The sequence below is a fragment of the Ascaphus truei genome, chromosome 2 (genome assembly GCF_040206685.1).
Source record: "Ascaphus truei isolate aAscTru1 chromosome 2, aAscTru1.hap1, whole genome shotgun sequence".
NCBI classification, from domain to species: domain Eukaryota; kingdom Metazoa; phylum Chordata; class Amphibia; order Anura; family Ascaphidae; genus Ascaphus; species Ascaphus truei.
The window spans coordinates 255,723,908-255,735,824 of record NC_134484.1 but is presented as its reverse complement, the minus strand read 5'-3'; the positions used below and the strand labels follow the sequence as shown (position 1 = coordinate 255,735,824).

At 45.7% G+C, this 11,917-nt stretch overlaps 1 protein-coding gene across 3 annotated transcripts in view; it reads left to right on the top strand.

The window, feature by feature from the left end:
- Positions 1-690: 690 nt before the first annotated feature.
- Positions 691-11,917, top strand: part of TGFBR1 (transforming growth factor beta receptor 1) — a 52,329-nt gene continuing 41,102 nt past the window's right edge. The window contains exon 1 of one of the 3 annotated variants that reach the window (XM_075586149.1): positions 691-980. Coding sequence is in view for 2 of the 3 variants with exons in the window: in XM_075586147.1 (XP_075442262.1) it covers positions 1,941-2,025 (85 nt within the window). In the remaining variant the exon portion in view is untranslated. Of the gene's footprint in view, positions 981-1,786; positions 2,026-11,917 lie in introns of those variants that run through there. The other 2 variants (XM_075586147.1, XM_075586148.1) reach the window with 2 other exon arrangements.

Here is an 11,917-nt window from a genome sequence, read left to right as displayed (position 1 = left end):
CTGATGACCCTTATGGAGGGACCCTCTCAAAGGGGCCCCCAAATTCCAAAGGCATCTCCCGGGGGAGCTACGGGTAAAGGGCCCTGTAAACAAACACCATATAGGGTGGTTCCCACGAGCCAGCCTCTGGATCCACAGAGCCCTTGCTTTGTACCTCAACAAGACTGTGCAGAGACATTAGTCCCCTCAAGGGAAGAGGCTGAGCCTCAGGACTATGTGAATTACTCTCCAGAGGGCGTGCCCGAAGAGCAGCTCCGCCGGAGCCAAAGAGTTGGTCAGCCTCCAATGAGGATGACCTATGATCAATTTGGGGCACGCCATTATGAGGCTCAGCAGTGGGCTCGCAGTAAAGTGAGATCTGTCATAGTGATGTTCAGTGAAATGTATAATCTCATGTAGAGCTGATAAGACGTGATAAGTTGTATATATATGATCTGCATTTTTATTGTGCAAAATATGTGTATGGTCATATTATGTTTCGCTGTTTCCAAGCGGGGATGTTGGTGTATTACCGGGGGAGAATGTGGCCTGGGTTCCCTGGTTTGGCTTTTACCTCTGCTGCAGCTTGGGAGAAGGGAGGTTGCTGCGAAGTCAGGTGACTAGGCCTGGCCAATGGAGTGTTAGGATTCCCTGCTGAGGCAGTTGTTACAGTTGGAACTCTGAGGGCTTGCTGTCAGTTGGAGCTGGGACACAGCTACGGGAGGTTGTATAGGTGCAGGGGTCTGTGACCCTCTGCACTAGGCCAGAGATCCCATAGGCCTCAACTCACCCTAAATTGTGACTGCTTTAGGGAAGGCCACTTCAGTTAGGGATCCTGCCCTTTTAGTGATTAGCCAGTGACCAGACTGCCAGAGAGGGAGCGACCACCATTGCGGAAGTCACTCCAGAGGGAGACATCCCATCCAGCGGAGGATATCATTGGATCGGCGGATCCCCTGCTTCTCGTTGTTAGCGCGCCCGGGTGTGGACACACCCGAAAGGTACCATTCACCAAACGTGCACCAACACCGGTATAATAAGGCGCTGATCAAGCCTAGAGGGGTGGGCATCTTTTGGGGACACTTATTGGGTGAAGTGACCAAAGGACACCTCTGGTACTGTGGACACGGTGTGGGGATACATGTGGTGGGACAAGCCCTGGGAGGTATAGCTGTAACCATTAGTATTGATATTGCCTGTATGTGGTTTATGGTTATTGCTCACAGTAAATTTTATTATTCTTATAATCTGTGGACTGTTATTAATAGTTCCTGCTCGGGGTTATCCCATCCAATGCAGGTGGAGGCGCTGCCACTCAGTATATTCGTTACCCCAGGCTCCCAGTAGCGGAGGCTCAGATCCCTGTGAGGTGACAGGTACCACCAGCACTGGTAGACCCTTCACATTAGAGGGAAAAAGGGCTACATATATTTATCAAAGTTGCACATGTTAATAAATTATTTATTCTTACAAGTCTATTTTTTTTTTACACACACACACACACACACACACACACACACACACACACACACACACACACACACACACACACACACACACACACACACACACACACACACACACACACACACACACACACACACACACACACACACACACACACACACACACACACACACACACACACGCCTCAGAGGCCACTGCATCCGCAGCGTCACCAGGAACTGGGTGGAGGAAGGCGCGGCCAATGAACAATGGAAGGCCGGCCTGTGATTGTATACAGCAGATGCTCGGATGTCTAGGAAGGGGGAGGCGACGTCACTGTCAGGCGGGGAGGGGCGAGAATGGCCGCCCTTGTCCAATGGGGAAATCGGCTTCGGGGCGCGTGGTAACGGAAACGTCGCGAGACGGTGAACAGAGGAGCTCGCTGCAGAGAAGCGGACACAGAGGGAGAGGAGGAGGAAGGGGAGCGGGAGCAGCAATCAGTGTCTGTGCGGGTCATGTCTGCAGCTGCTGCCTCCTCCCCGGGGCTGCCCGGACTGCTCTGGCTGCTCGTGGGGATCGCGCTGCTCCCGGAGGCTGCGGGTGAGCTGGGGGCTGTGTGTGTGACTGCTGGGGGAGGAGGGACACTTCCTAATGCATCTCACTGCTGTGTGTGTGTGAGTGAGACTGCTGTGTGTGTGTGTGTGTGTGTGAGAGACGTGTGTGTGTGTGTGTGTGTGAGTGAGACTGCTGTGTGTGTGTGTGTGTGTGTGTGAGAGACGTGTGTGTGTGTGTGTGTGTGTGTGTGTGTGTGTGTGTGTGTGTGTGTGTGTGTGTGAGAGACGTGTGTGTGAGAGAGACGTGTGTGTGAGAGAGACGTGTGTGTGAGAGAGACGTGTGTGTGTGTGTGTGAGACGTGTGTGTGTGTGTGTGTGTGTGTGTGTGTGTGTGTGAGACGTGTGTGTGTGTGTGTGAGACGTGTGTGTGTGTGTGAGACGTGTGTGTGTGTGAGAGACGTGTGTGTGTGTGTGTGTGTGTGTGTGAGAGAGACGTGTGTGTGTGTGTGTGTGAGAGAGACGTGTGTGTGTGTGTGTGTGTGAGAGACGTGTGTGTGTGTGTGTGTGTGAGAGAGACGTGTGTGTGTGTGTGTGAGAGAGACGTGTGTGTGTGTGAGAGAGACGTGTGTGTGAGAGAGACGTGTGTGTGTGTGTGTGAGAGAGACGTGTGTGTGTGAGAGACGTGTGTGTGTGTGTGTGTGTGTGAGAGACGTGTGTGTGTGTGTGAGAGACGTGTGTGTGTGTGTGAGAGACGTGTGTGTGTGTGTGTGAGAGACGTGTGTGTGTGTGAGAGAGACGTGTGTGTGTGTGTGTGAGAGAGACGTGTGTGTGTGTGAGAGAGACGTGTGTGTGTGTGTGAGAGAGACGTGTGTGTGTGTGAGAGAGACGTGTGTGTGTGTGTGAGAGAGACGTGTGTGTGTGTGAGAGAGACGTGTGTGTGTGTGAGAGAGACGTGTGTGTGTGTGTGTGTGAGAGAGACGTGTGTGAGAGAGACGTGTGTGTGTGTGTGAGAGAGACGTGTGTGTGTGTGAGAGAGACGTGTGTGTGTGTGAGAGAGACGTGTGTGTGTGTGAGAGAGACGTGTGTGTGTGTGTGAGAGAGACGTGTGTGTGTGTGAGAGAGACGTGTGTGTGTGTGTGTGTGAGAGAGACGTGTGTGTGTGTGAGAGAGACGTGTGTGTGTGTGTGAGAGAGACGTGTGTGTGAGAGAGACGTGTGTGTGTGAGAGACGTGTGTGTGTGTGTGTGTGTGTGTGTGTGTGTGTGTGTGTGTGTGAGAGACGTGTGTGTGTGTGTGAGAGACGTGTGTGTGTGTGTGAGAGACGTGTGTGTGTGTGTGTGAGAGACGTGTGTGTGTGTGTGAGAGAGACGTGTGTGTGTGTGTGTGTGTGTGTGAGAGAGACACGTGTGTGTGTGTGTGTGTGTGTGTGTGTGAGAGAGTGACACGTGTGTGTGTGTGTGTGTGTGTGTGTGTGAGAGAGACGTGTGTGTGTGTGTGTGTGTGAGAGAGACGTGTGTGTGTGTGAGAGAGACGTGTGTGAGAGACACGTGTGTGTGTGTGTGTGAGAGAGACGTGTGTGTGTGAGAGAGACGTGTGTGTGAGAGAGACGTGTGTGTGAGAGAGACGTGTGTGTGAGAGAGACGTGTGTGTGAGAGAGACGTGTGTGTGAGAGAGACGTGTGTGTGTGTGTGTGTGAGAGACGTGTGTGTGTGCGACTGCGACTGCTGTGTGTGTGTGTGTGTGTGCGACTGCGACTGCTGTGTGTGTGACTGCGACTGCTGTGTGTGTGTGTGTGTGTGTGTGTGTGTGACTGCGACTGCTGTGTGTGTGTGTGTGTGTGTGTGTGTGACTGCGACTGCTGTGTGTGTGTGTGTGTGACTGCGACTGCTGTGTGTGTGTGTGACTGCGACTGCTGTGTGTGTGTGACTGCTGTGTGTGTGTGTGTGTGTGTGTGTGTGTGTGTGTGACTGCTGTGTGTGTGTGTGTGTGTGTGTGACTGCGACTGCTGTGTGTGTGTGTGTGTGTGTGACTGCGACTGCTGTGTGTGTGTGTGTGTGTGTGTGTGTGTGTGACTGCGACTGCTGTGTGTGTGTGTGTGTGTGTGTGACTACGACTGCTGTGTGTGTGTGTGTGTGTGTGACTGCGACTGCTGTGTGTGACTGCGACTGCTGTGTGTGTGTGACTGCGACTGCTGTGTGTGTGTGTGTGTGTGTGTGTGTGTGTGACTGCGACTGCTGTGTGTGTGTGTGTGTGACTGCGACTGCTGTGCGCGTGGCTGCGTGTGTGACTGCGTGGCTGCGTGCGTGTGTGCGGCTGCGCGCGTGTGGCTGCGTGTGCGGCTGCGTGGCTACGTGCGTACATGCGTGTGGGGCTGCGACTGCGTGTGACTGCTAAGGGGCTGCGTGTGTGTGTGTGTGTGTGTCTCTGCTGGGGCATACACTGATCAGACAAGTGGGTCAACGTAGTCGAGGCAGAGGCAGAGCCTGAGCCCACGCTGTGCACCCGGGATGGGTATCTAACTTTGTGTATCCTCAATGATGATGAATTTGTCCACTGGTAAAAAAAAAAAAAAGTGTCCAACTTTCCTGGACACTTTACTGGCAGGTCATTGATTCTCATTGTACTGATTTGCAATTTGTTCCTGGCCTTCAGCAAATAATGTGTTAAGCATCCATAGAACCAGTGTTTAACACATGCACAGTACAACAAAAAGTAGAGGAATGACAGCGAGAGATTTTAAAGCATTAGTACATGTCATTACATGTGCATCAAATAACACATCCCCTGTTTCGTGTTATCCTCTGCTGATGCAAGCAGAGTAGAGTCGCCCAGAGGTCCCAGCACTGTCTTTGAAGTGGGAGTTGAAATTCCTGATTGTCTATCACGACTCTGCCTCATGCATCAGAAATTGAATTGTGAGGTCTGGGGGATAGACACGGAGTGACTGTTAAATTCTGTTCTCTGCGTTGTAGAAGTAAAAAGTATTTTTACTTTAGAGTGCATGTATTTAATGAATTTGGCCAGCTTGATACATGACACAACAGACAGGAGTTAAATTTGTTGCTGTTATATGTGGTTTTGTTGCACATCACTAACTGGACCGAATACGTTTAATGCTTGAAGGTACAAACATGAGCACATTGCACATCACTGTGCCTGTTGAGAAAAAATGGTACTCTAAGAAGATTAAAGAAGCTTAAATGTGTTTATTTATCTTGCAAGCTATTTCTATTCCCTAGCAATACCATTTAAGACTTAACTACGTTTTGTGAACAATGGCATAACCGGTGCTATTGCTTGTTTCTTTGTATGGGTTTGGTTTGTGAAATGAAGTGTCATCAGATTTCTCACTAATTCAAACATCTATTGAAGCTTTCTAGGAATACATCTCTTGGCTCTCACAGTGTCTTTCTATCCATGAGTTTGTGTATTCATGCCATGGCAGATGCTCCTTCACACTGGTGTGTGTGTGTGTGCGTTCTGCAAACTGTTTGAATATTGAAATTGGTAGAGAAATAATGGAGTCATTTGAAAGATGAATCATGCCAAGTCTGTCTAGTTTTACCAACACACTCTGACAATCTGCAAATCAAACAAATATGTAATGCAGTTCCCTCAACCCCAAATGGACATATACATTTTTTAATGTTGGCTAAACCCCAGAGCTCATCCATAATCCCCCGACATTTGGTTATCCCACGGATCCCCAGATATTTGTTTTTATTTTTGTGTGTGCTGGGTTTTGCAGCAAACAAACGACAAATATGTCCTCTGGACCCCAGATATGGCCGCGGGTCAGCAATTGGAAGCTGCAGGGTCCTATCCAGGTGACGTGGAAACATTTTTTCGGCTGCTGAAATAGTTGTGCGAGGACAAAAAAACCTCTTAGCGATAATAGATTTATCGCAATACATTTGTCAATGTTCTAGTATATCTAAAAGTGTTGTCAAAAGAAACAATATATTTTAAGAATCGTTGAATAATATGTAATGTGTTAACATTTTGTAAATGAAATGTGTTTTTAAATGGAAGTAGTATCTAAGGATGTGATGGGGGGGTTGTTAGGGCTAGCTCACACTGCCTGCCATGCGACGTGCCTGCGCTTACGTGCATGCGCACGTTCGACACTCTTTGAGGCTAGTGGATGAGAGTTGTTACACTAGAAACTGCTTGTGGCGGCAAAGTACAGCATTGATTCTGTAACATTTTGCCGCCACAACCCAAATTGAAATTTGGGGCTGCAGTCGCGTCACGTGAGCTGGTTCAGCCAATAAAGGCGAACCATCTCCGTGACGTGTTCGCCACGCCCCCAATCGCTGCGACCCAACTCCTGCAGCTTGCTCACAGATCGCTGGGCTGCAGGAGCGCACGGCTGAGGCGCACACGGAAGCGCGCGGCCGTAGCAGGCAGTGTGAGCTCTGCCTTAGGGGCAGTGTAGGTGAGGGGATTAACCCTGGTAACCGGAGGGATTTGCGTCAAATATCTCTGCAATGTTCGGCTTTCTCTCTAGTAGTGATAGGGTTAATAAGGGGTGGGAGGAGAAAGTTTGTGGTGAGGCGAGGGTCAAGAGTCCTAGGAGATAAGGGAGGGTTAAGAGTCCCCAAGGGGAGGAAGGTGTTAAAGGGAGGGGGGTTGTGACCCTTTTTGGTTCTCGATGCTCACTCGCTCACTCTCACGCTGTCGCACATGGACCTGACAGACGCTCCTCTTCCCTCTCTGCGGTGATGAGCATGGCCCGGGAGTGAGAGGAGCATGTCTGAGTCTGACAGCACCGTGAAAGACTCCGTATGCGACAGCTTCAAAGCTGCACCTGTGACCCCACAATCCCGCACCCAGTAATACATAATCACATATCGGGTTACCGTTTATTATTATTTTTTACCGCGGTATTACTATGGTACCCGTAGATTACTGAACCTTACCACTAAATGTCTATTTAGTTTGTCTACTCTCTATTCACTTGCTACCCTCTATCCATATGTTGCTTGCCTTTGTTATAGGTCAAGTAGTCGAGTGATTGTAAATGTGTGGGACGTTATCATTATTTAGCGTGCTTTGTTTAACTATCGTGAATTTAGTAGGCGAATATCATATAGTTAATAAGAGGAAGCAGAGTAATTTATTGAATGCACTTTTTTTTTTAATGTTTTTTTTTTGTTTTAATGTTAAGTTAAAACTAGATTGGCATATTTAACCTTCAGTGCCCCTAAGGACGGACACACACACACACACACACACACACACACACACACACACACACACACACACACACACACACACACACACACACACACACACTTTAGCGGCGCAAAATCTTTATTTCCCCTGTCGGCCGGCTCCACTATAGAAAGGTTGACTAACCACAGCCAATTATAAGTGTCGCGCGCGCGCTATATAACAGCCCTGACACAGCTGCTGAAAGGGGGGTTGAGAGCCCCCCTTCCCCTATTTACCAAGCTCCTACAGTCTCTCTCGAAAGCATTTTGAGTAATATCATTCAAAAAATTTTTTTTTATATTGTTTTAACTTGCAAGAGATGCTTTGAACGGGTGGGGTTTGATTTGGAAATTGTGGTTGCTCCATTGAAGTTCTAATTGGATGGGTGATCAGCCCGTGCATGTTAATGACCAAGCAGAAGGACAGAAAGTAGAAGCAGTAAAAGATCTGTTCGAAACTACTACCCCCATCCCCCCCACCCCTAGACTGGGAACCCAAGTGCAGCATTTCCTGGCAGCGCTGGGAAAAGTGTTTGTATATTTTTGTTTGTTTAATAGCGTCAACAATGTACTGTATAGTGCTTTACAAAAGATACCGTACAGGGGAGTCCTTGATTAAGTGAGTCCACACTTTTGCTAGGGTTGCTAGACCTCCATTTAATGTGGTTCTAATAAAATAATTTTTTTTTATATTCTATTTTGACCCACTCTTTGGCTGTGCGCCATATATCCATTTATTTGCTCATTATAATGCAATAAGTGATACAAATATACGGAATGTAAATGCCTGTCCCTATGTAGTTCTGCAGGCTCCTCTGGAAGCAAAAGGGTTAAAGCTGTAGTTCAAGCTCCCGCTTTTTTTTTTTTTTAAATTTTTTTTTTTTTTTTAATTTTTTTTTTTTTTTTTTACTTCAATAGTTTCATGTGGGCAATCTCTAATTACCTAAAGAACTACATAGCTGCCGGTCAATTCGTTCTCCGTCTATTGATCGTCAAAGTTTGGCGACATCTTTAAATCTGGGGAATGTAAATGGTTGCTATAGTAACAAACATGCTTGTTAAAATAGAATACAAGAAAATTGGTCTTTCAAAGTTTTTTTTTTTTATTTTTTGAAACAGAAAATGCTAAAAGTATTTTTTCTTACTACAGAACTGATTTATTAAAAAAACACACATGCAGGATATTGACTGAACTGCAGCTTTAAGGCATAAGTAAAAACAAGTAAACAAGTGCCACCTAACTGTTATGTTACAATGTTTTGAAATGCTGCCAGCAAACACAAAACGATAATTACAAATAAATACTGGTCAGATTTTTTTTTTAAAAAAAGGCTTGATTTGCCTTTTAACCCTTTTTGTTACGGTCAACACCCGAGCGCCGCAGGATGTCCAGAATAGCGGCTATGTGATCGCGGCCGTCCCCTAATGACATGAATGGAAGTGGAGTGCCCACTGTTCACCTTCGTCGCTCCAATGACGGGATCGGACTTGCACAAGGAAGCAAGCGAACACCTCCATGAAGATCTCAGAACATCAACAGGGCCTGTGATAGTGAAAGAGTTAACGTGATGTGACTATCCCTGGGTTCAGTTTGGTCCTACATGGAAAGGCACCTTGAAGCACTGGTTGCAGATTGTCACACTGAAAATGATATCCCTGTTGCTTCAGGCAGACGTAATGCATGTTCTTCCTGTAATTGCTTTTTGTAATAGCAAAGTCAACTATAGATTAGCGTGTGAGCGTTTATTTACTGAACTGTTTTACGGGTCTGCCTGAGCGCTGTTCCGAATCGGTCTGCGTTGTGGGGGTGATAAGGTTATATACAGCCTCTCGTGGTGTACTTTTCATCCATTCCTCATCAGTTTTTGATAACATTTGGTTTGAAAGGTGATAGAACAATATTTATATTTGACCATTCTTATTTGGCTTTTTTTTGTGTTGGGGCTTTTTTTTTTTTACTTGTTCGTCTCATCTGTTCTGCTTTTTCTGTTTCATTCTGATTCAGTCTGCCGCTGCAGCTGTTTTTATGAGACTGTAATTCTTTTATCACTAATTATTCATTTAAACAGCAATATAATAGTACAGAACAAAACCGATCACCATTGCAACCTAACATTGAAAAAATAAATTAACTGGTTTTGAACAATGATAAAAATTTCTGCTGGATGATAAATGCACGTTTTAAAGATTTGAAACCTTTTTTAATGTAATTATTCTCTGTGTTTTATCTGTATGTGATGCTAATGTAAAAAGGGTATAGATTAGAAAGATAACTTTGTATTTGTGAATATAAGGGAACATATATATTTTTTCTCACTGTTTCTTTGCAATGATTAATGTGTCCGTTAAGACGTCTGAGTGCCGGACGCACCTGTGCTCTTCTTTAAAGACATATGGAAGCTCCAAGATAGGAAAAACTGATGCTCGGATGAATAGTAAGGCCAAAAAAAAGTATCGAGTGCTACAACACGCCAACTTAAAATAAATGTACAAAACAGACTGCATGTGCCGGCAGAAAAATAACATTGGAATGTAACTTTTGGTAAAACTACATATCCAGAAATTAATAACCGGCCAGAATAGCCACTGGTATATATCCGGGATCAATAGGAAGCAATGCATGGTCTAACAAATGCAGTGAAACGTTTCCCCCCTGTAGTTTCTGATCGGTGTGTTCATTATAAATGTATGGTCGGTGTAGGGTGAATAGGTGGCTTTGGGGTACAAACACTGCCTTTTGAAAAGGATGCCCTAGATTGCAATCTCTGGCTTCTAATCAGTATGCTCAGAAACCGCCTCACCAGGTCCGGGATGCAGTGTCCTCTATTTGAATGGAGTTCAATGGCTCCCTGACCCGGGGATGGTGGCCTCACAGTATACTGAATAAGAAAGTCGCACGTTGGTAGCCATTTACTAAATCTCTTGGCGTCTCAAAGGTATTCTTCTCCCGAATTGTTACTGTGAGTTAGATGGTAGATAAAAGACCTGTGAAATATGATGCCGAGAAGAAAAAAAAAAAAACATTTCATTTTTATTGAAGCTATTAAGTGTATTTCTCTAGAGGCAAATACATTTCTGAAGTTGTTTTACGCTAATTGGGACGGCCCTTTTCAAAGCATAGTAAATAATTGGCAGTTGATATACTTGCTGTTGACCCCTGACATGAGGAAGCCGGTGTGCAATCATTTTAAATGGGATTTCATAAGTTGGGCAAGCAAATCGATGGCGTTTCCTCTTGCGAGTTAAGTGACAAACCGTCGTCCTGTCAGACCTCTCTGGCGTTGAAGGAGTTAACGCCAGCACTGGGAACTTCAATTGGTCCAAACCCCTTTCCTTTGTGTAAATGTTAACTTTGCTACCTGCTATTAGCCAGACTTTGCAGTCCAGAACCGCATTTTTTTTTTGACCTGTGTATGAACTGAGCCAAGATTTAAAAATGGCATAAGAAATATTTATTGACTGAGGCTGAAGTACAGATGAGATTAATTGTGTAGATTTTACTTTAGAACATGCACTGTATGCTAAGATAATGGGGGCGGGGGGGGGAGCAGCTCTGCAGACCTGTCTGAGACATGCACGTGCTCACAAGTGACAGTTTTATTTATTCTTTATAGCATACACACTCGTAGTGTTTTTGTAGCTTGAGGCCTCGGCCAAGCTCCCCGCTGGCCTTAGACAGCGCGCCATCAGGGGGCGTGTCGGGGGCGGGCCAGTGACAGCGAACCGCTCACGCGAGCGGCCCTGCACTCCGGCGAGCGCTGAAATGTAAAAATCTGCTAAGACCTGCGCTTCCGCGAGCCCCTACTGAAGCCGCTCTATTTGCGGCTGTAGGGGCTCAGTGCCGAGCGGAAGTGCGCCTCCGCCAGCAAGCAGCAACCCTGGACGAGGCCTAATGCAGCACTCCACGTTGATTGTCATATTTTTTTTTACACAAACTTTGAGATTGCTGCCTTTTTTCTAAAGCGATTTACTGTTTTTAAAATCTGATGCTCCATTCAGCAGATCTAAGCGTTTGAAATATTAAGTATTGGGAAGGTTAACATAAAGCTCTCCCCATAGCCCACTACATTTTAAAGGTTACCATGGTACCCTCGGAAGCTAGAATAAGAAAACGCTCTGGGGCACGAAGATCTCAAAGTAAAATGTAAAAAAAAATGGCATTGTGCGCAGAATGCAGCATTTCATAAAAATAAGTGGTGTTTTATTATTTTTTTATTTTTTTGTTAATTTCTATGTGGAACAATAACCACACCCCATGCAATCATAAAATGAGATTTATGCACATCCCAAAAAATGTGTGTTCGGAACGAGCACACAATGTGATAGAGAATCCAGAATTATAGACTGTAAAATCAGTGTACAAATACTACTAGGGCATGTATAAATAAAAAATCTAAACATATTTATACTTGTTATATTGGTCGCCTACTTAACAAATATACAGATGACTGGCATTTGGTCCTATTGTGAGCTTACTTTTAGTGTTATCTCCTTATTTTTGGAAAAACCTAAGAGCATTTATTTGCAGGTTACTTGATGCACTTTCAGCTCAAGCAGTGGGTTACCTGTAGTCTGTAGAAACGATCAGCCCTGGCCTTAATTTGCTTCATTTTCTTTTACTTGTTTTACGTGCTCTGTAGTTTTGTGTACCGTTAGAGAGCTACCATAAAGCTATGTTAAGGCGAAATCCCCCACCTAGTTGTTGTATACCTTCTCATATACT